This window comes from Neolamprologus brichardi, chromosome 6 (genome assembly GCF_056152115.1).
Source record: "Neolamprologus brichardi isolate AB-2024 chromosome 6, ASM5615211v1, whole genome shotgun sequence".
NCBI lineage: Eukaryota > Metazoa > Chordata > Actinopteri > Cichliformes > Cichlidae > Neolamprologus > Neolamprologus brichardi.
Window position 1 is genome coordinate 6632701 of NC_142109.1, and position 24366 is coordinate 6657066.

Genomic DNA, 24366 nt, shown 5'->3' on the forward strand with positions numbered 1-24366 from the left:
TTCTTTCTTTTTTTCAGAACAAGAATAAAGAGACATGAAAGTGGATTTATAAATTTATTTGAAGGTTCACATAAAATCCCAGGAGCATCAGTCCTCATGACATACTGTAAACTACAGTCTTTGCATCAGTTCATTTAACAATCACAGCAGATAAGGCAGCTGAGTACAGTCAGAGTCTACTCACTAGTCTCACCCTTCTCAAACTACACAGAAGAGGATCTAGCTTGGTATGAAGGGGGACTTTTGTGATAATGTTAACATCAGCCAGTCCTGAACTTCCACTCTCCAACCCTTCGTCCAGATAGAGTGGGCAGTGGTAGATTGGTACCTGAGGGGTAGTTAAGGGAACGACGGCTGCACAGTGAACATTCCTGTTATCCATTAAATATGAACTTTTACAGGGGGCTGTATCATGGGAACTGTTCGTGCTCCTGACTTGAGCTTTAACACAAAGAAGTGGTACTGAGCAAGACTGAGGAGAGACAGTGTCCTGTAGGACTTGCAGTTGTGTATCCCATGATGCCCCTTTAAGTTCCAGGCCACACAAATACACAGCATCCACAGGAAGTGAGACGGGGTGTGTGCTGTAAGACAGAACCTGTGTGGACAAGAACATCAGAGCTTATTATCCTTACTAACATGTTTAGTGGTAAGGAAATAAGTGTTTACTATAATTTTATTTGAATGCTTTACCTGGAACTGTAGAATTATATCAGTGATATATTTACGATTTACTTGAGCAGCCTCTCTCATCACTGCCACCAGCAGGCCTCTGGCGTTTTTAAAAGCAGATAGTCGATAAGCACCAGGTGGATCTGAAGCATCATGGTGCCACAGATATGCACTGACCAACTCTGCCCTCCTCTCCAAGCCAGACAAGTCAGTGAGCTTGAGGAGGGAAGCGAAGGTCAGCGAATACTGAACAGGCTGCTGCAGCTGTGAGAGGAGCAAGGACACCGAGTCAATGAGATCATCCCACTCAGCCTGGAGGAAGTCACGCACAGGCCCGCGAGGAAGAGCTCCTGCATTTCTTACTGCACTTTCATTCTTGCTTGTGAGGTAGCGCTTCAGACCCTCCAGTCTGACTCTGGCATCACTGAACGCTGGCAGCGTAGCAAGCTGCTTTTCTTTGCTGCTAAAACGCCTTACTGATCGAAGGGGAGTTTGCGAGGTCCGCAGTAACATGGTCATGTTGTAGCTGTTGATCTTGATTATCTCAGTCGTTATGTCGGCATTAAAGCCCAGCACCACGGGCTCGCTGATGTTTGCTGATTCCCAGAGACCCTGCTCCACAACCTGCAGCTGTCCGGACAAATCTGAGGGCATAAAACATCCCAAATCTATTTTACACAGAGCAGCCAACAGAAAAGCATTCTCACACACACAAAAAACACACACACACCAGCTCTAAGTCCGGAATTCAGTCTCATTTTGGTGCAGTATTGATGCACCAGTGCTCTGAGAGCTTTAAAGAAAAAAATTAACCATTTCTCGTCAACAGTGAATGTTAGTTAAATTGGTAGAAAACTGTTCAGTTACCAGAGTGACCAGAACTTCTGACAAGTTTCGAAAGGATGTGCGGTCCGCTGTTCAAGTGACGTGAAGCTGTATTGAAGCAGGTCTTGGCAATGTCCTCCAACACCTCCAAATCTGCAGAGTCTGTCACATGGCCACCATACACTAGACTGACTACGAATGGAAAGCAAAAGTTAATTAATCGAGCAGTAACTGAATTAGGGTGTTTTATATTTTCATATTGCTTCACCTGCTAAATATTGCAAAACCTTAGTCTTGTAATGGCACAGATGGGCAACATGAATATATGCATCCACTAAAGCATGAAGGTCCTCCTGACTCCTTCAAAAAAGCAAGAAAAAAATGTATTCATTTATTTAGATTATAAATCTTTAAACATCATACAACACCTCTACCTCTCCATCATAAACAATTTATACAATGCATATTTACTTCCTTACCAGTGATAGATTCTTCCCTGGCCTAAATACTTGTAGGTCTGTCGCTGCACCAAGACAGAGTGAAAGATAGCGCAGCGGAGGAGTGACTTGTTGTCAGCCATGACACCCGACTGTGGCTGACTGATGGATGCCACTTGTCGCAAAGAACAGCTCAGCTCCTCCTTCACATCCCAGGAAGAGTCACAGACCAGATGCAGAGCACACATTCGCACTGACGCTGTTTAAAAATAAAGACAGTCATTTCAATCATTATGATTATTACAACAAGAGCAAAACTGGAGTAGTTGTTTTTCTGAAAGCACATTTATAACACACATTTCCAGCACGCCAGCCAATATTACTCACAGGAGCATAGGAGAAACAAAATGTATAAGTGCACCTTTGGTCACTGCTGACCTACATAAAACACTCTGTCACTAAAAACAAACCATAACATGGTCTATGCAAAAGCTTCACTTTAGGAATCTTTCACATATACCTGTGAAAAATAGCTCTCCTTACACTGTAAAAGGTTGGAAGTGTACTAAAGTACAGAGTTACATTTGAATCTTCAAGATGAATGGACCAACAGTGATGCTACTTTTAACAGTTGTTCACTATCAAGATGACAGTTATACAGAAGTATGCTTCAGTACAACAAGATCTTCATTTCATAAATTAGGGTCACATTTAGAGTAAAATAGAACAGATGGAAATGAATATTTGAAAAAGCAGCAACATAATAGATCTACCTGGTATGAGGTGTGATGTGTTTTCTTCAGTTATAAACCACAATCGGAAGCTGGGGTGAATCAGACAAGGCTTCTCTGTATAATAGGATGAGGCACATAAGTAGGCAGAAGAATCCACAAACATAAAGACTGGACAAGTTCTATAAATAAATTTAAACTGATTTTGATTTACCCCCTACCTTTGACTGAGGAGATTAAATGACTGAGTTTAGCCACTACGACATCATCCAGTTGTTCTAACAGATGACTGTTGTTAAACACCAACCAGTGGCCGTCATTAGCAGCTTTGTCCAGCATTGAAAGGAAGAGATTTCTGTCACAGAGAGCCCAAAAGGAAAGGACTTTCACCTGAACCTAAAGCATAGGAAGAAATGCATCAAGCACTGTATTACAGGAGTAACTCTATAATGGCAGAAAAAACTGTGCTGTCACCTCTTTTTTTCCTGGTACACATTTGGCCAACTGGTTTATTAAACAAAGAGGCTCAATGCTTATCTGCATATCTCTATTTGGATTGGGCAATGTAAGAATGATGGGCTCCTTATGTTTGACCAAATATAGTGAGAATGCCTCTGGGTTCCCAATGAGAGGGGCTTCAGTCTCTGTTTTCTTTTGAGGCAGGCAGAGTTGACAGGCATTTATGGCATCTGCTAGTCCCTCCAGGCAGTCGGGGATCATGGTCTTCCAGAGGAGAGCCCGCTGCAGCAAAGAGAGATGGCGGTGAGAACGACAGGGAACGGGCCCTAACACTGTAGTGGAAGGAAAGTGAAGGTACTCCTGCCATTGCTTCGGGGAAGCACAGAGTGAGGCAATTAGGCCTCTGAATGAAGGAATCTTTTCCAAGTGAAGTAGCTCTGAGTGGATAAGTGGGGAAATCCAGCTGGGAAGATCAGCGATGGAGGATGATGAATCAGTCCCAGGATGCTGTGTGTCTCCAAGGCCTATGAGGAAGGCCAACCTCTCACCCTCAGAGCACAGCTGATTGTGCTGGAGCAAGGCCAAAGACACAAGCAGCTTCAGAACAGCAGCATGGGTCTTGAAAAGACAAGGCCTGTATTGTACCAGCACTTTGACTACCATCGTGTTTATCAACTCTTGTATTATGCTCCCTGGAACTTTCCCTATTATCCTGTCCTTCCCAGTGAAAGCTTCTTGCATCACAGTGATGAAGCCATGTAGGGAGAAATAATAGGCAGGGGAAAGACTGGACACAGCCTGCAGGGTCTGGTAGAGAGCGGCACCCAGCCTCACGAAGTGGCGAGGCACTGCCAGCAGGGACTCATGGTGCTCCAGCTGCTCCCTCAGCTGCTTCATCTTATCCTGTAGCTTCTTCGTCACTTCTTGACAAACTTTTACACGGGGAAGAAAATCCGGGTCTTGCAGCAGGACAGTGTTAGACTGCAGGATGTAACCCATTAGAGCGTCCTAAGATGAGAATCAGAAATAACTATTAAAATTTAACATAAAACTTTTAGGTAAGACTTAAAGCTGACACTGCAGTTTGACTGAAAAAACATACAACCAACCCTAAAAAATTTAGGACACAACTGGTACAAAGTACAATACCATTGATAAAATGGACAATAAAAGTCAGGACTAAGTATTCTGCATGAATGTGTTCAGCATATAACATGAACATGACATGATATAAAATGCACAATTTTCAGAAGAACTACAGCATAAGCAAGCTCCTTATATGACCATGATGGATTGGGTTTTAAACTACTTTACATTTAGTGCTGTTTTGTTTAACACAACGTAAGTCACTTGACATCCGTATGATGCAAAAGGCTGGTCTAGTCACCTCCTCTGTGGCCAGTTTCTCCCGCAGCTCCTGTTTGTAATTCTGGAATTGAAAGTGTTGAATCAGCAGCTCTTTACACTCAGGCTGCGGCAGCTGTGTCAGCATCAGCTCCGGGATGTCTTCTGAGCTCAGAGAAAGGTCAACCACACGTACCTGAGCCAAGATAGATGGATGGATCCCTACAGAACAAGAACAAGACAACTACTAACTAAATGTTTTCCAGAGAATTTCCAGGAGAGGATTTAGTTTACCTAGTTTCTACATTAACATTTGGTGTTAACCAAGACAAATGTCATTTATTTTACTTGCTCTACAGATAAAATCAGGAATGAAATCTGGTGTAAAGTTAAATTGTCGCCACTAATCAAACTAACCACTGTTAAGTAGTCTAGTCGGCAGACATGTGTTGAGGAAGAGGCAAAACTCAGGATGGACCATCTGAATAGGTTGATTTAATCCTGGAAAGTAACATCCAGCAGGACGTGACAACTTGGCCAGGAATTGAGGATTGGGGATTGCACGCTCCACATGAGTAACCAGTACTCTCAAACCTACAAAACAAAAGATTAAAAATGATTATTATGGTGAAAAAAACAGACTATCAACCTTTACTCGTATTTTTCTTATGTCACCTCTCTCAGCAGCCTGGTCCAGCTTGTGCACCAGTTCCACGTCATCTCCACAAATGACCATCCCAAAATCTATTTCTTCCTCAAGTTTTGTGTTCTTTCCTGTTGAGTAGATATTTATCATACACTGGTCCAATACAATTCAGTCTTACATGGAGTTGTGTGATTTAAAAATCATAAAAACAGTCTTTGTATAGAAATAAAAAGGGTAACAAGCATGCAGTGGATAAAACAATCAGCCACAGCAATCAAACCACTAACAGGTGAAGTGAGTAACTTTGCTTATCTTGTGTCACCTATGAAGGGTGCATATTAGGCAGAAAGTAAACAGTCGATTCTTAAAACTGATGTGTCATAAGTATAAAAACATGCACGTGTTACATTGTAACAAATAAACTGTGATGGCTAGATAAAAGTCTCCAGAAAAGTCTTGTGGGATGTTCACTCTACACACAACTTCCTGTTTGCTATTTCATATCAATGTATCCATGTTGATCCTTGTAGACAAGCATCTACACTAGACACATGATTGTTGGAACTAAACAATAGAACAAGAGCAGAAGGGCTGGTCTGATGAATACCATTTACCATCTGGGGATGAGATGGCAGCATATTGAACTAAAAGAAGATATCAGGCCAGTAGAGTCTCTGCCTTCTCTGTGCAGTGCTGGAAGAGCTGAGATTGCATTCATGCAGATACTACTTTTGCACATTCTACCTACATAAACACTGTTTACACCATGTACACCCTTTCATGGCGACAGTCTTTCCTATTGCCTCTTTCAGCGTACACATACAAAATGCTACACTTCAACAACTTCAACTTTGATGAATGTCCCAAAACTGTTCAAGGTCTTGACTCATGCAATCTGATCAAACATCTGTGGGATTTGTTAGAACAGCAAGTGCAATTCATGGAGGTCATATCTCACACGTTACACAATCTAATGGTCTTCTGCAAAGAAGCTAACGGATAATAGCACAGCACAACTTCAGAGGTTTTGTGGTGTTCATGCCTACATGAATCAGTCCTGTTTTAACTGACAAAGGGGAACCTACAAAATAATAGTTGGTTTTAATGGTTTCATGTTGTAGCTGGTCCAAGTAAATGCTACATGTGCAATTAATCATTTTGAAAATGTAGGCACATACCTGGGATGAGACTATTTGGAAAATTCATCTCCAGATGTTGCTGGCTGTCTACTAGTAGAGGCCAATGCTGGATGTAGGTACTTCTGTATCCACACAGCAACAGCTTAACCACCAGCCTGGCAGAGAGAGTGTCTTCAGTTTGCCACTCATTCATCCCTAATGCCTGACCCAAAGGCAACTGCAATCTCTCAGTTACAGGGATGGGAAAACCAAGAGATAAGGAACCAGGTACAGTGTCTAACTGTGTAAACAGAGAGGTTCTGGGGTCGTTGGGGTTTATGTCGATGCTTCCTGTCTGGCACAGAGTCTGCCACTTGCGCAGCAGTTCTGTGCGTGTATCAGGTCCAAAAGGGCCTAAATACGAGACGGTCGCAGCCAAGAGGAGGGCGTCTCCTGGCAGGTTTTGATTACGTACCTCTGTGTCCTGGGCAGAAAACGGAGAAAAAATCATTTACAATAAAGAAACATACAAAAATAAGTATGTTAAATGTGATATGTTAAAAGTGATGCACAATGTTTGCGAATTACCTGAGCAACAGCCCTCCAAACTTTGCCATACGTCTCACTCTGCCCAGCACATGCAGAAGCTTCTTGCTCTGCATTTTCAGCTTCGTGTAGCAGCATCAGTTGTTCCATTAGGTCATTTTGAACACACTGCAGATTAAGCTCAGTGGCCTCCAGTGAGCTGTATACCTCCTGCTTGCGCTGCTCGGCTCGATTCAACCGACTTCTCGTCTCTGCAGCCTGAACCTCCAACTGCTGCTTTAGGAACACTCGCTGCTGAACACAGCAGTACTCATACACAGCCTGGACCCATCGACAGAGGGATTCGCAGGCCTTACTGACCTCTCGCACAGCCTCAGGAACAAACTGGGGACTGTGAACTATCTGCCCAAGCTTTTGCAGCTGTTCATTCGTCAGGTTGTAGCGGTCAAAATATTCCAGTTCCTGCACAAGGAGACGTTGGTAAGACACTAAGATTAAAGCCTCAAAGCTACATTGACAAAGAAACTGGAACATAACTACACAAACTGATAAATGATGGCACAACTTCAGATTTATCTTTACCCACTTATGACACGCTATTTAATTTACTGACCACTGCAATCAATGAAATCTGTAACAAATTTGCAGCAAGACATTTTTTTCCCACCTGGAAAAAGTCTGCTTGGGAAAGAAGTTGTTTAGCACTTTCCCAGCCCGGTGGATGACTAAACAGCAAACAAATAGCATCCATGACTTGCACAACTCCCACAGGTGGGTCTCTGTAGTGGCGCACCTCCTCCACATCCGATGGATCCAAACACTTAAGAATCTGAAGGCCTGACAAGAATGCAGGTTTTATCTGGGGAAAAAAATTACATGTGAACTTAAAGCTCATTTTTGTGTAACAATACTATTAAATGTTCCCATTTTTTTCTGTCAAACTACCTCAAATGAATAAAAACGTATTTTATAATGGGCGAAGAAATGCTTTCAGTTATTTCAAGGATTTAGAGCTACTTATTGACCTGTTTTTGAGCCTGATTAATCTGCTCTTTCAGGTAACACAGTTGGTTTTCCTCTGCAGCGCACTTCTCACAGGCTTCCTCAAACAGTTTCTTATGATCTTCTACAGCTTGAAGGAGCTCTTTCTCACGCTGCAGGACAGAGAGGAGAGAGGCGTGGCGTGTATGTAGTTAAACAAATCATTTTTTGCTGCAGACGTGCTATAAACCGAATGCTGCTTATTTAAACTGAAATATTAGCTGAGGCTACTTTAGCATAACGTGTTCTTTAAAACGACATTTTTCCCTGATGTGTAGTATGTTCTACATAAGCATCTGAAGTGTGATGAACACACATATCTTTTAAATAACTTTTCAATGTGAATAATCTTGTGTAGTAGACAGGCAGACCAACAGCTAAAACAGTACATGCTAAAGTTCTCCACTTTACCTGGTCTGTTTCAGAAACCATCTTCTGCACACTTATTAAGTGCTCTTTACGCTGCATGGATATGTTGTTCACTGCATCCAAACGAGACACAGCAGCAGCAATTCTAAATATATATATATATATATAAATATTATTGTGGACAAACATGGTCATTTCTGTTTAAAACATAATAGGATGTTAGCCTGCTGGTTTTGGTTACTGTGAGCTGTGTGACATTTTGTAGAGGATGTAGTCTGTGGTACAGTTGTGCTATAAATTTGTGCTTTTTGTACCAACTATAATTTGGCTTTAACAGGAAAAAAGGTGCTCACAGAAATATTTTCACAAATGTGTTGTTATATGTGCAGCAGGATAACAAACAATGGAGATAAAGGAAGGAAAAGAGGGAAACCTGTTGGCTTTGTCCTGGCACTGCTTGTGCAGGAGGCTGCAGAAGTAACCAAAGTGGGCAATGAATTCCATATAAGTCCGAGGACTGAAAGGCTGATTTCTTAGAAGGACAGAAGCATACTGGAATGCAGACCGATGGATCCCTGCCATAGCCACAGACAGGCTGGCCTCTGAGCTTTCTCGAACCACTTAATAAAAAGAAAAGGACAAAGGTAATGTCTCGCTACAGTCGAGAGAAAAACAAAAAAGAAGGGGTTTAGATTAATCCTGATGTTGTGTCTCACTTTTACAAGGGCTTGTTTTGAGGCACTGAACAGCAACTTCCACCAAAGACTGGTGAGACCACGGCTGGTACACCTCAACACAACAGCTGTGCCTGAGGGCCTTGGCCATTTGTCCCTGTACAACAAATAATGTGCAAATTAAATTAAATTAAAAAATAAACCCTGAGCCAATTTGTAAAGTTGTTAGCTCTTTTGGCCACACTGCAGACTTTCAAAAGTAGTTTAGTATTTGAGTTGTTTTTTTGGTATGAAATAAATGCATAGGTTTCAATAAAAATACTTACAACCCAGCTTTGTGCTTCATTTTTGGAAGGTATGTCAGAGCTTTCTGACATGCTGTATGGCATTAGCAGGAATATGTGGATATTTCTGTGGACTTGACTCAAACGCCTTTGTTAAAAAAGAAAAACAGTACATCTGGTTTAAATGTTTTCACACATTGGCTTTAAAACTGACTGCAAAATATTTTTTTCCAATATATCCCTTCTTATAAATGTTTTTTCCAAATCTACAGTATAACTGAATGTTACATAAACATATACCATCACTTTACATACTGTATTTAAGTACATTTGAATTGACACTGACTATACCAAATGTATTTAGGTCTGTTTTGGGAGAGTTATGTGGTGCTAATCTATCTCTTAACATGATGAGCATTAGATCAGCTATTTTTCCTCTTACTTCTCAAACATCCAGTTGTCCATAAGATATCTTCGTGAGTATTTTGCTGCAGTCATTCTGGAAACAAGGTCCCTCAGCTCTTCGTCGGTGAAGAGTGCTGGACAGGCACCATGAGCCATCGGTACCAGTAATTCTTCTCTGACAGACTGGCTGATGTCCTCATGGACCAGAATGATGACACTGATTCCATCCGACCTAGTCTTATTCCCAGCTTCTTTCAGGATTTCATGAAGATTATTTTGATTACCAGCATGTATCTCCAATAACTCATAGCCTGTAAGGTGGGCAGCTAAACGGACAGTGGTTTTGCGGCCTGTGCCCCTATCTGAGCCAATCAGCACTCCATGACCTCGAGGTAGCAGCAAAGCCCTGATAATGTGTAACAACTGACTCACCCTCTGTCTGTGTAAAATGTATTTGGTTGTGATGCTGCAGTCAGGTCCTTCACCTTCTTCTTTTCCGTCCGTGAGTACACACAGCTTTTGCACTAGCGTATCAAGGTCTTGCTCCTGATAAGAAGGGCTAAATTTAAAATATTGTTGCTGTTTTATCGACTTAAGGGCCTCAGAGAGATCAGGACCAAACGCAAGTTGTGCCATCGTGTCTTCCAAATACTGAAGAATCTGTGGTTGCTGAAAGATGTTTTCAGGCTTAGTTAATGCGCTGTGCAATTGGCTTTGCTGGTTTAGATCTTTAGGCAGATCTACAGGGTCTGTATTTTCACGTGCTGGCTGACTGTCCCCATCAATTTCATTAGCCAGTTTCATTCCATAGTGTGTTGCTGCTGTCTTGGCTATGAGTGACACAACAGTTTTTCTATCATCCTCTGAGCACAACCTGTCACTGAAAGTACGCATGCACTCATGCATCCACACCTGTACTATGTTGAGAACCGATGCTGGAGGAAAGCCTGGTTGTGAAACCTCCTTGTTCTGCTTGTTTGAGATTACAGACCTCCATAGGTACATCCCCTGAAACACCTTCTGAAGATCACGATGGGAAAATATGAAATGAGGCCTCTGCACAGAGGGCTGAAATCTGTCACTTACTGCATGATACAGCTCATTAGTAGCAGTGACAATGGAAGATGACATATCCTCACCAATGTGCCTATTAAGTGGCATTTCACTGAGCCAGATTTTTAGCCAGGGAGAATAGATAGACATTAAAATGTCTGGGGATACTCCATCAAGCACAAAGATAGAAAACAGGCGTGAGAGCCGTGGGGATATAACACCGCTGTGGGAATGATCCAATCCTGATATACAGCATGCAGCCAGGTAGCTGATAGTTCCCGACTGTAACAACTTGGAGCTGTAGGTGTCAAATGTTAGAATCTCTCCTTTTGAAATACTCTGTCTTAGTGTCTCTAGAGCCATTGCAGACGTTCCAAAGATGTCTATGAACAAAAATGACAGGCATAATGACAACATAAAGATTCACACTGCACTAAATCTGGTTCAAACTGAATCACATAAATTCTGTTATAAATTGTGTTACTCACCACAGGGGGCTTCATGTAAATCATCAACAAACAAAAACAAGCGTGGCTGGTTTGCCGTGAAGTCAGTAGTCTCTTTACAGTTCTTCTGGCATCTGATGCTTTTCAGTATAGTGTGCAAGTCTCTGGAGCTCAGAAGTGGACTGGCTGGTAGGTTAATGTGCGGCTTGTTAAAAGTCAGCACAGTTTGGCACAGTGTGGTTTTTCCAGAGCCAGGCTCTCCAGAAACCAAAACTGGCTGCTTTGCCTCCAGCATGAGGTTCAGGAGATATGTGTATTTCCTGTACTATGACAAACATTTGAGACACCTGTAAATATTCAGAAGCAGCGACAAATACTGTATGTATTCTAAGTATAATAGGTACAATGTTAAGTACAAACCATTGGGATGACAGAGTCTGTCGACAGCGTATTCTTGGGGCACATCTTAGTGTCGATACTAAAGAAGTGTTCATACACACTGACTTCATCAGGGACCACAATTTTGTATCTGCAAGTTAGGAGCACTTGGCGGGCTAATAAATCAAACTGTGGCCAGTGGCTAAATAAAAACAGAAATATATGAAGAACACTGGTTACAGAGAGTAATATCGACAGGCGGTAGTAGAATTCAATATGTGTAAATATATAATGTGTGACCAAGTAAAAAAGTTTAATAAAAAAAAAATCTTACCGAGAATGAAGGCGACCACCAAATCCCCAGATATAAGCCAGGAGAAAAATGTTTCTGCTGAGCTGCTCCTGCTTACTTTGGGCACCTGTGGCTGCTGGAGGCATATCTGGTAGAGGGGAAAGACATGACATTTTTGTAAGGGTAACATAATTATGCCATGCTTACAGGGTTTTACATTTGTTACAAGTTATTTTACCTGTTGTGTCGATATGTGCCACTGACTCAGGTTTTTCTACTTCCTTTCCAAAATGTTGTAGGAGGGCATGCAGGATCCTGACAAATGACATGACTTCTTGCAGTCCGTATGTGGGGGCTTTGCAAGATTTTCTTTCAGTGTGGATTGCAGAGGTTAAACTCCTTTGCCCAAGCAAATGAAGGGTGCTAGAGAAAAGATCTTCAGCCAAGTGATTCCACATTTTCACAATTCTCTGATCTAGTTTGTATTTAAAGGAGAGAGCATCAATTTCACTCTTCCACACAGACTTCCACAGATCATCTCCTGTGACATAAACAAGGCTGCAGCGGGTCACTGCAGAGGGGCTTGCATTGCATAGGTCAGTGACTTCCATAAGCAGCTTTAGTTTCGACTGAGACAACAATGTCTCACCTGACGACAGACCCAGAAAGGCATCCTGAGACCTGCACAGTGTGGTCAGGTAATCTAACCAGCCGGGCTGCCCCACAGGCTCCCCATCCATCACCAGCCACTTCACTACTACTGTCTCATCAGTTTTCTTCTCATTGTTACAGAGTTTAAAGCCTGCATGCTCACGCCTTCCTGCATCTCGCAGCACCTTTGCCAGAGCTCCATCTATCCATCCTCTCTTTTCACAGAAGCAGCCAAATATCTCATCATGGGACATAGCGTTAGGAAATAAGACTAAAGTTTCAACAAAGCTCCAGTTTGAAAGAGATATCTTTTGATCTGCCTGTGGAGAGCCTGCATCAATCGTATTTTCCTTGTCAAAAACCAACTCCACTGTCTTAGCAGCCAGGCTATTCAGTGCTCCAGTCAGAGCAGTGTAACAGGTGCTTTTTCCGCTCCCGGGGGGCCCTATAAGCAAAACTGCCTGAGACAATTTCATGGTCTGGTAGAGTGTAAGAGCATTGCAAATGATGTCTGTGTCACAACAGAAGTGTTTTTGTTGTATTTCTTCTCTAAGTGCATCTTCAAGTTGGTTCTTTTCAGCTTCTTCAATAAATTGTTGGACAAGCGGAAACTGGCATGCTATAGGAAAAGCGTCTTTGAAAAGGATGTAGAACTGTGAGGTGGCTTTCTTCTCAGGCGGCAGTACAGAATGAATGGCTCTGACAATTGCTTCCTCTTCCATTAAACTGTGTACAACCATCAAATAACAACGGTGTGACTTTGGAGGCTTTTCAGTTTTCCTTCCGTCCTCCTCAAAAGGTTTGATAGGCTCATTTTGTGACGACATAAGATCAGTGTCGAGTGAATCTTTGGACTCCTTTGAATTTTCTCGTCTCCTTACAACCTGCTGCAAATGTCTTTCAGAAGCTGAGATGATCTTTTGCAGGATAACAAGAAAGCAGCTGTCATTGTCGGAGAAAAGATCAGGTAGACAATGGGACTCTTGAGCCAGGCTAATGAGGGACACCAGACGTTGACTTAACGACATGGCGTCTGAAAAACCAATGGAAGTTAGCATTACTTCTGCAATTATTCTGTAATCTGGACGTGTTAATGCAACAGATCTTGTAGCAAATCGCAGACTTTCAGGAACTCTAGATATATTTTCTTTTGATGAGATGGCAACACATCCATAGCTGAGGCTGGCAGAAATGTGTTTTCCTGCAAGTGTCATGTGACATTCTGACTCAGCAGCATTTGTGAACCCCGCAACCCCATCAGAAATTTTTATCTCTGTCTCACAATTTAGCCTCTCCTTTTTATTTCTTCTTAACATGTTGAAGGACTGGTGTATGTCAACAAGATGCTGTCCTAGTATTGACAGATCACTGTGTGTTAGCAAGTCCACAGAGTTCAACACAAGCCATGCCCCTGCCTGAAGGGCCCCAACCAACATCCGCTGAATAACACGAGGCATCATGCTTGGATAACACTGTTTTAGGACAACCTGTCGCCCCAGCGCTTTTCCTAACTGGATCACAGTATTTTTCTTTCCAGACATGGAAGGGCCACCCACAGAACAACATCTGTAGGTTGTCAGAGCAATGACAATCCCTAGTATTGCCCGGTCTGTGCAAGGGGTATGCACCATCTCCCACTCTCCTGGGCCAGAGTATTCAAAGCTGTATTGGAGCTGATGGCCCAAAATATCCACAAAACATGTTGGATCATTATTCTCCTCTGAGTTAATATAATATTTCATACAACTCAGCCATTCAAAAGATGACTCCCGCGCACACGGAACATCCATCAGTCGATGTAGTTGCTCTGCATGATTCATTGTAAGTTGCAGTAAAGCTCGCAGACACATCATTATGTACTTGGAAACTTGAGTTCCAGTTTTAGATCCTGTGACTCCGTCTCTTATATAATGGCTAAGGTCTTTCAGCTTTGCGGCGACATGTGCCTTTATGGTGCTGAACTTCACTGAGCTCGATTCTTGGAAAGCTTGTAGAACAACACTGCACCACATTGCCTTCTCCACCACCAGAAGGCACTCAAGAGGATATTCAGAAAGCAGGCCCAGCACAGCTACCGCACTGGAGAGCTGGTTGTCTCTAGCTTTTGTGTCACTTGCTAAATTTTGACTGGATGGTTCGAGCTGTTTTCTCACAGCAGCACACTGTGTCAGAAGCTGTACCATGGTCAACTTTAATTCTTTCTCAAAGTTACAAAACCACTTCAAAGCGTCTTCATTTGGTTCTAAAGGAGACTGAAAGGCAACGTGTTCTTGGAAGCTGCCAAAAATACCCAGCACCTTCATCTGCCTCTGGCACTCAGATATAGAATCACCATCTCTTTGTATTTCACAGTCAACTTCAAGCAAATGAACCCCTTTAAAGCTTTTTTTAACAAAGGGTTGAAATTCAAAAGGTGTTGGGTCCAAAGAGAGTATCTGCATCACTTCCCCTTCACTCAAAAACCAGAATCTGGGACACTCTTCACAGAGGTCATCAAGAAGATCTGACATTTGTTTTGAAATGACTTCCATTGCAGACAAACCATTAAGAAGAACCTGGCAAAGGCTATCACCACGAAATCTCTCATTTGTTTCAGTGGAAACTAAGTTCAACACACGGGGTTCGTTTGATAGAGAGGCCATCATTTCCTCGAATGTCTCATCAACTGGTTGAAAATGCTTCAGCTATAAAAAAAAAAAAAAAAAAAAAAGATAAAAAAAAACATAATTAATCAAACACACTGATGTCATCAACTGTCATTCATGACCGGTTTAAGGCACAGGAACTTACCAGGTCCATTCTTTGAGTACGGAAAAATGTCCCACCAAGCACGTTGGTTAAGAAGGCCCACATTTGCTGATATCTTTCAAGTAAAGCAAGCAGCTTCTCTACAAATATTTGAAGGGAAAAGAATTCTTACAAGTCTGTTTGAACTTTTTATGGACATTAAGATAAATTCTTTACTCTCTTAGTCTTTCAATTTTTAAAGATAAAATTAGTTGCCACTTTACCAAGTTCTTGTAGTGTTTGAATCCAGTCCTCCAGCGGCAGCCTGAACTCAACACTGTATGGGGACTTTAACATTGTGGACAGCATCATCAAACTGGTCTCAATCTCAGCAAAGTGTACTCCCAGATCTGTGTGAGGAAACACAAAGCAAATGTAAGCAACATGTAAGCTGAATATACCAAATACACATTTCCTCCAAGCAGGGCAGCTAGAAGGTAATTCAAAAATGATGCTTACAGTGACTTGAGCCTCACCTATAGTAAATCTAGGATCACTGGGGTGTTTCCTGTCAGTTAGCACATTGAGAAGGGCACCTTCTGTGGTCTTCCCAGTGTGTTTGCACCGTGTTTCCACGCAAAGGGGAGCAAATGCATCCAACTGAAAGAGTTTGCCTTCCCATCTGTGACAAAGCTTTTGGAAAGTTTGCTTCATGTCACACTCCCTGTGTGCACATCTGCATATCTGACAAAATAAAAACGCAGCGTCTTATGTCAGATTCGTATTGCGTGTTTTCAAAAGCAACTATTTCAGCAGACTGTTTGCCTGTTATTTCCCTTTAGCAGAACTGCCAAAGCTGCTCTAGTTAAGACCTCTCTCGTGTTCTACCTTGTCAATCAGATTCTGATGACTTTCAAGTTGTTGAGACATGAGATCAGCAACAGTCACATTCTTCTCTGATTTATATTTTAGGCCCAGGTCTGCACAAGAGAACATATATTTCAGTTCTATTACATTTACTGTGATTTCAGAAGTATGGAAGTGCTATAGCATAGGCACACTCTCTGACCTTCTAAAATGGCTCTCCAGTGTTTTCCTTTCAGTGTGGGGCTCTGTAGCTTGGCCAGGACTAAAAGCTGATGGCTTGTGTTTTCCAGAGATCCCAAAATCTCCTGCAGCACTGCATCACTGGCAGGTATGGTGATTGTTAAAGATTGAGCCTGCTCCTTCCACTCTGTAATTTTATCCTGGGCTTCAGAGACCACAACCTGACAGAAAAATGCATGTGTTAGTTGTCTGTTGGCAATATTTATACCTCAGGGTTTGCTATAATAACAAACCATTATTTATACATCTATACAGTTTAAATAACCGTAGATATAATTTATATAAGTACAATGCTTTATTTAATGACCTATTATAAAAACAGAAAAAACATGTCTTTTAGAAATGTGGCACCACACTGGAATTAATTAAGAAATTAATCAAGCATAAAATTCAACCACTAATTCTTCTGTTCAGGAATGCAAATAAGCGTAATTTGGCGTCTTGATCAAAAATAATAATTTGATTTACTATTTTTTACAGTTTTTTTGTAAAACAGCAGATTAAAAAATTGACATATAACATTAATTATATTTTAGCAGTAAAAGTATCATTTTGATTAATGGGCTTGCACATACTGGTGGATTAACCAGTACAGAAGCATCAAAAATGATTGTAGCCATTATGTACACTTAGCATAGCCGTGGCCTTACATGACTGTATCATGGGGTAACCTGTGATTGCCATACCCCATTGCAATTTTTTTGTCCAAAGAAATAAATATGTCATCTCATTAACATGAGAGGCGGTTCTTGACTCTGAATATGTTTAACAGAGAAAAAGGTTGATTTCATGTTACCTCACTAAAAACCATTGGCTTCCATTCTTCCAGCCATGTAGTATAGACTGCTATCAGTTCCCACAAGTCTTTGCGGGCTATGACCTTCTGAACATCTGTGGTCAATACGGTGAGATCTATTGTATGTTCTAATAGGAAGCAGAATAGAGAGAATAAACATGCTTTTTGTAAGCACCTGTTTGTTTAATCTTCACCAAACCAAACCTTTCAACCCTTCAAATATTCAAAATACAGCATCATCTCACCTCCCATCTCTTGACTGCTCCTACTAAGCAGTTCCAGCTTTGCACTGAGAGTGTTTACATGCATGCACATGTAGTTCAGTTTGGACATCATCTCTTTGGCATTTTGGCCAGGATCAAGGAAGGGTCCAGATGTAGAGTCAGAGACGATATTTTTAAGGTCACAGAACAGAAATGAGAACATCATGTCCAGTGCTTTAGCCATTGAAGGATGATGGCGGCAAACAAGGTCGCCTGCTTCCTTCAACAGGGGAATAAAGCAATTCCACAAGTTCAGCATCTAAATATAAAACACAAACAGAAGCACGAGGCGTTACCTGAGCGCACTCACATCCCATGTAAAGCCATGATACGCTTAATATTGTGGTTATTTATAGCGTATTTGCCATTTCTTTGCATTTGCTTTCAGACCTTTTCTTCCACAGTCAGCTCCGCCTCTGTCATATTCCTATAGTTCATGCAAATCGTGTTTTGAAGAGACTGAATGTACTCCAAATGTTTCTGTTTGTCAGGCAAGACCTTCACAAATTCCCTCACCTGTCAAAGGAAATTTTTTGATTTATAATTTTGCTTAGATTTATTAGAATTTAACTACATACATACATACAAACAGATAGATAGATAGATAGATAGATAGATAGATAGATAGATAGATAGATAGATAGATAGAGACTAGGGTTCTTCACTACTGGGCCTTCAAACAACAGCATGTACATCTTAATGCAGTAAGCATCACCTGGATAAAGGCATCTAAATTCAGAACACATTCACCCTGACAAAGCAGTCTTTGATGTAAATAATTTAGCTGAAGTCAAGAGACAAGACAAGAGGTGCCTCCAGAGGATGTGAATGTTCTGACCACCCTCCTTCTTTGGGTACATCACAAAAAAGTAGCCTAAAGTCTTTACCGAGGACTTTTTTTTCTCCTCCCTTACAAGACTATCTATCTGTTTCTCCTATATTTTATCACATTCTACACTTTTTTGCAAATAAGTAATTTTAAAAAGTTTCTGTACCCTAAGAGCATATTTTGAGAAGTCACGCAAGTCTTGAGGTGCTGTCTTGAGTTCAGAAGTAGCTCCCTCCAAATATGATATGAGGCTCTCTGACTCCTTCCTTATCTGCTCAACTAGTTGCTCTTGCACTTCTTCTTCGATGAACCTCAGCCGTTGCCCTGGAGAAACACAGGGAGAGACGAGGAGGGCATTTATCATGAAGAACAAAGCGTAAGTAATGAATTTATCTACCGAGGGCCAGGACATTAAAGCACTTCACGATTTTAAAAAGTCACTGAACAATTAGTTCCTCCTTCTTGAAGCTATGCTGAATTTACCAAAGAAAGGTCCTTGCATATGAAAGTATTTGAATCTTCAAGCTATACTCAAGATACAGTTTCAATTTTATTCGATAAAGACATACCTAGAGCTTCCTTTGTGTGGGTGCAGTGGATGACGAACAGCTGATTGGAGGAAGAAAATGACGAGTCAGCTACACTGATTCTTTCAGCCCAGTTGCGCACCTTCCTAATGTTCTCCTCGTACACTGACGCAGGCCGACCCCTCATGGATTCCAAAGAGGCTCGACTCCACTGACAAATAAACAAATGGATCTGCACCATCCATGCGTAGCTCTCATACAGCTGTTGGATCTCTAGTTCGGCTTCCTGTCCAGAGAAAAACAAAACACCTGTATAAATTTGATTGTTTGATTAATGCATTTAATACGGCTATTACTGGACTTGAAAGTGACAGTCTTGCCTGCATGATCTTAGACTGCTCCTTCTCAACTTCTTTTGTGATGTCATTGATGCTGATGTGCCACTCTAGCTGGCTTTTGGAGAGAGGAGAGTAGCAGCCATGCACCATGTTGCCTTGCACCACTGGAAAAGCAACTTTAGGCGGTGTCTGCCAGCAAGCTGACATGTCTCTCAGAAACTGACTAGTGTTCCCATCAGTGTTTTTGTCCACTGGGAATGAAAAAAAGAAAAAAAATTCTGTGATACATTTAGACCAGGCCCAGGCACCCTTTCACATCAATACTGAGGGTTTATATCAGAAGGAGCTCATATAAAGGAAACAGGAGCCGTAACACTCCAATACAAAAGGTCATACCTGTATTTACAGAAGGGTTAATACAGCTGAAGTCATCATCTAAATCCTGAGCAGAGATTAACACATCTTTGCTGACCTCTAGGAAAAACCCGCAGTCATCACATTTCTACAAGTAATGAAAGCTGATGTGAGACAAACTCATGGCTGCTGCTTGACTAAACATAAAGAAAACACTGATGTGATTATACTATGCATAATTGTTTGATGTGAAGTAAACACAAGCAGACAGTCTCAAAGGCCAAATTTAAATCAGGCTTATTCACAGAACATAGAGCGAGAGAAACAATTATTTGACCCCCTGCTGACATTGAAGTTTGCTTATTCACAAAGAAATGAACAGTATGTGATTTTTATGGTAGTTTTATTTTAATGGAGAGAGACAGAATATCAACCTAAAAAAAAAATCCAGAAAAAAACAAATTCTATAAATGTTAAAGTAATCGGTATGTTATTGAGCTAAATAACTATTTTCTGCCTTAAAACGCAGCCCTCATGGCACAAAGATTACAACCAATCAATCAAAGCACACCACTTACATTCCTGTCATGGTCCTCCAGTCCTCTTGTGCTGGCTCATTCATTTCGTCTTGCTCCTCTCTGCAATTTCTATCTCTCCTTTCTCTGTGTGTGAGTGCATGTGTGTGTCTGTGTGTGTGAATGACTAACCACACCTTGTGTTTCAGTGGCAAGATTCTCCCCTGAGAACTGTTTTGAACTGAGTTGATTAATTCCCATGTTGGTAATCGTGTGATCAGTATTGATCAGCAGCCTTCATTTGTCGCCTGCTCATTAGACTGGAAACAGAGAAGTTGGCTCACCTGCTTGTTCTTCTCTGCGTAATTTCAGAGTGAGTTACTGCGAGAGACAGAATTCCTGTGGAGAAATATTCTGCATACCTGTCTGAACCAGAGCTTAGGAATCAGTAACTGGAAATCCTTCTGTTGTCACATTCTGTTGTTGTCTCACTTTAATTCCTCCGAGTCTGCATCTCGAATCTAATCAGTCCATTAGTTATGACAAATCCACCTTCCCTACCACAATGGGCAAGGCCAAAGAGCTGCTTGCTTTGGGGCAAGATGACTTCACCACATTGAGGAGAGAACGTATTGGACTATGTACTGTAAGATCTTGATTGAGAACCTCTTTTCCGCAGTCAGAACACTGAAGATGGGTCATTTCAGCATAACAATGACTCAAAAACATACCACCAAGGCAACACTGAAGTGGCTAGCAAAAAGTACATTAAGATGATGGAGGGTCTTGCCAGTCTCCAGACCCAATTTTGTAGAAAATCTGTTGGAGGAGCTGAAGATTCGAGTTACCAAGCAGCAGCCAAAAAACCTAGAGGATTTAAAGAGTTTCTGAAAAGAGGAATGGGCCAAAAGCCCTCCTGGTGACCAAGTAGAAGAAACGTGTTATATCTCTGTTCCTCTTCACCAAGTACTAAGTTGCGTTTTACTTGAGGATCGAATGTTTATTTTATTCAGTGACATGCAAATCAATTTAAAACTTTTCTGTAATGTTTTTTGTCTGGATTTTGTGTTGATATTCTGTCTCTCTCCATTAAAATGAAACATCCATAAAAATTAGAAACTGTTCATTTCTTTGGAAGTGACCAAACTTACAAATTCAGCAGAGCATCCAATAATTATTTCCCCTCTGTACATGATGATTGCCTTGCAGAAATGAAACTGCTCCTGTGTTTGCATCTGCTGAAACGTGTAAATTACCTGAATAATAGAGTCGCCTACAGTGAGAAGTGCTTGGCTCACTGCTTCTTTGAACAGATGTATTGGCGGCTCCACCGTCAGCCGATTATCAGCACTGAAACGCAGCTCGGTGTGGAAGAGACAGCGCTTTGGCAGTTCCTTCCTCTAACGAATGAAAATACACATAAAGTTAATTTCATTAAATATAACTTCATTGTCATTTTACTTTATCTAACACATCATCTGTTACTTCATGCAGCAGTGGTGCTCCACAGTTATTGTAGGTTTATATCAGTAATTCTTCTGGTTATTGTTTGAGAACAGTAAACAATACAAATACTGGGTGAAAGAGAAGAATAAAGACTTGTACAGCTAAAATCAACATTTTTTCCAACCACAAACAGTTAATAAGAGTTCATTTTCAACCTTTAAAAGATCGAGAAATGAAATAGCATCTTCTAGTATGACTGTCACGAGACTCTGCACAATCATCTGATGCACAAGAGCTGCAAAATTTCCCAATTTCTTCAAGGTGCTTTCAGACTGGGCCAACTCTTTCTTCAGCTTGCGCTGATGAGCCATGAGCAAATGTATGGGTTTGTGGAAGCTCTTTGGATCGTTAGCGAGTTTTAAGTGTAGCTGCAGCTCCTGGTGTTTCTTATAGCTGTCTTCTTTCACCTGAGGATATAAAATTGTCTTTAGAGATCATTTGATTTAAAAAAAAAAAAAAAAAAGGCTTTGTTGTCTCTTATGATGAAACCATAAAAGTTGACTGTGGTGTAGTACCATATTTAGGGTGAGAGTGTGATACTGTGATAACTTCTCCAATATCTGCAGACACTCTTGATTCTTGCTTATCAGTATGTTCTTGAATTCCATCAATGTGTGGCATTCACAGACATCCAGAGGCATCCAGTGTGTCTCTTTTAGTTCTTCAATTACTCTGTCAAAGATATTTTATTGTTGAAAATCTGAACCTGTCTCAAAGTTGAAAACTTTAGACTGTGGCTGGCTTTAACTCACCCTTTTAATAGATGCAGGGCATTCCTGAACTGAGGTACAGCTATGAGCAGCATGTCCTCCAGATTCTTGCTCCGGCGCTGAAAAATTCTCTTGCGTGTGTTTTGATGCCACCTGGGGGAAAAAAACATACAATTCAAAGGAAACAATAAATGTAAAGAAAAAAGGAAATAGTTTATACACTGAGTTATGCAAAATGTATAAAATTAACATTTATTACCAGAAAAAAGCTTTCTGCAGTCTAAAGTCCCTGAAAAATGCAATTTTCTGCAAATCTGTCCACAGCACATACTGCCTATACCACTCTGCCAGACTGACAGTTCCACCAATACCCATCTGGGTAACATGCAGGACAGTTTTAGGGGTGAAGACATAGTGCTCAGGACCAGCTTCACTGGAATGGACAACTTGCAGGTCATAGGGTCTAAAAACAAAGAGGACAGTGGTTTGACAAGGGAAGATTTACCAAACCATGAAACTCAACTCAAGTGTTAAATATCCTTTCTCATCTTTACCTGTAACCATCCCCATCTACTGTTTTGAGGTAATAAATCTCATATTCTCCCAGGTCTCTTTTCTGAAACAAAATTTGAACAACTTCTGCGCCAGTGAGGGGAGATATACTTGGTTTGGTAGCCCTCCCATGTTTCAAGGTTGCTATCTTTTTATACTTGCAAGCTTTGGCTGTTTTTGATTCACCTTTTTCCTGAATACTGAAAAAATAAAACACAAGAAATTCATTTAGGAGTTTCTCTCATTTACAGGAAGTGTGACAACAATTTTATTTGTTGATGCTATAAATTATAACTATCTTTAACATAAATGCTATCTGGAATGACACTTACACCCAACAAATACTGTATTGAAAAGTATCACAAAAGCCAAAGTCTAATTATCTGTAAGTATTATTATGTACCTCTCTGTTGTCGACTGAGTAATTCTAACAGGGATTTCTGTCCCTAGTGTTGAAGCCATTAATTGAGGTCCTTCTTTCCATTTTGTGTCGCCTGTGGCTATCCCAGGTCCTACTTTAGCAATAATATGAGGCAAGTCTGCCAATGACAAATGTCCATCAGAGTGGACATTTTTGAGGAGAGAGGAACAACTGAACAGGGGCTTGGCTGCAGAAGCTGATAAGATACAAAACGGCTCCGGGCACAGAGGTGGTAAAGTCACTTTAGGAGAGTGAGTCTTTTTCTTCGCCTTGTGACCAGGCCTAGCAACATCTTTACCACGGCTCTGAGACGATCCATCACGGGATCTTTCCTGTGAGGCGGCAGTAAACATCCTGATCTCCAGGGAACACCATCAGCAGCTCTTGTGTCACAAACCGGTGTTAATCATGCAATAGGACTTACTCTGGAATTTCTGAGGAGGGGGACAAATAGGTAAATTTAGCCTGAATCACAAACTATACTGGCACAATATATAAACCCTGCATTTTTAACTAAGCTTTAAAACTGTAGACAGATGTACTGCATATGAAATTGTAGCAGCAAACACAATTTTAGGTAGTGAATAGCTTTGAAGTACTACTACTTATACTTCTTTCTAGTTAAACCAGTTCCACATTCACACAGATGTTCATTCAAAGCTTTTCATTGATTTAAATAAAAAAGAATGCTGTACACAATAGCAGGGGGATGACTGAGACGACACTACAATACGTTTAAAAAGTCGGACTTTCTGATAAAATTGAGGAAGTCTCTCAAATTTAAATCGAATAAAACCACTGTCTAGTGCAAGTACATCCAACACAAATAAACAACACACAAAGAGACTCTTGGATACAGTATATATTTCGCTGCCTTAGTCAGATCGTGCAGTTGAAAATGACATTTTATCCTTTTAAATAAGCATAACGAGACGAGCCTCAAATAAGCTAGCAAGTTGCTAAACTTGTTATAAAAAGTTAACAGATACTTTAGTAAACTAAAGACGTGGTCCTTACCCAAGTTTAACGGACTAACAGTGAAGCTCAGCGTTTACACAACTAGAAAGCAGCGGGCGTTAGCTCCGAAGCTCAAAAAACTACTTTTAATAAACCAAATATTAAACTAAGAACTAACAAATACTTCGGCGAGTCTTACCTGTGAAGTTGTTACTACGAAGGCTCGTTGCCACGGTGACGCCCAGACGCTTACGCTGGTCTGCAGAGTTGGTGGGTCTGATTGAGAAAGTCAAGCACGCCGAGTTTAAACTGTTCGTGGTGACCTTTAACCTCGCTGCTTTTCGGAATAATAGCAGCAAGAAACAATGTATGACTTTTTTTTGGATGTTTTTA

The 24366-nt window shown here is 41.1% G+C and overlaps 2 protein-coding genes across 3 annotated transcripts in view; both read right to left on the reverse strand.

Annotated features, from left to right (window-relative positions):
* Nucleotides 1–24366, reverse strand: part of fam20cl (family with sequence similarity 20 member C, like) — a 36182-nt gene that overhangs the window by 1886 nt on the left and 9930 nt on the right. The gene's annotated exons all lie outside the window — the stretch shown is intronic.
* dnhd1 (dynein heavy chain domain 1) lies at nt 42–24241 on the reverse strand. 2 transcript variants are annotated; one of them, XM_006803800.2, is made up of 44 exons: nt 24173–24241; nt 22999–23450; nt 22598–22795; nt 22303–22506; nt 22086–22196; nt 21849–22005; nt 21489–21740; nt 21084–21227; nt 19355–19460; nt 19001–19209; nt 18663–18906; nt 18260–18417; nt 17655–17780; nt 17247–17523; nt 17002–17129; nt 16168–16366; nt 15987–16078; nt 15635–15842; nt 15383–15508; nt 15162–15259; nt 11959–15055; nt 11763–11868; nt 11471–11630; nt 11093–11375; nt 9589–10987; nt 9189–9294; nt 8905–9019; nt 8622–8808; nt 8231–8333; nt 7804–7932; nt 7446–7637; nt 6821–7240; nt 6293–6716; nt 5144–5242; nt 4886–5062; nt 4512–4690; nt 3140–4132; nt 2887–3061; nt 2708–2782; nt 1977–2193; nt 1766–1857; nt 1540–1689; nt 694–1316; nt 42–598 (listed from the first exon to the last, which is right to left on the reverse strand). In XM_006803800.2, the coding sequence occupies exons 2-44, from the start codon at nt 23367–23369 to the stop codon at nt 170–172; spliced, it is 13338 nt and encodes a 4445-aa protein (XP_006803863.2). In that variant the 5' UTR covers nt 23370–23450; nt 24173–24241; the 3' UTR covers nt 42–169. The 2 variants fall into 2 exon arrangements, with proteins under 2 accessions (XP_006803863.2, XP_006803864.2); XM_006803801.3 differs by lacking the exon at nt 24173–24241 and adding an exon at nt 24034–24151.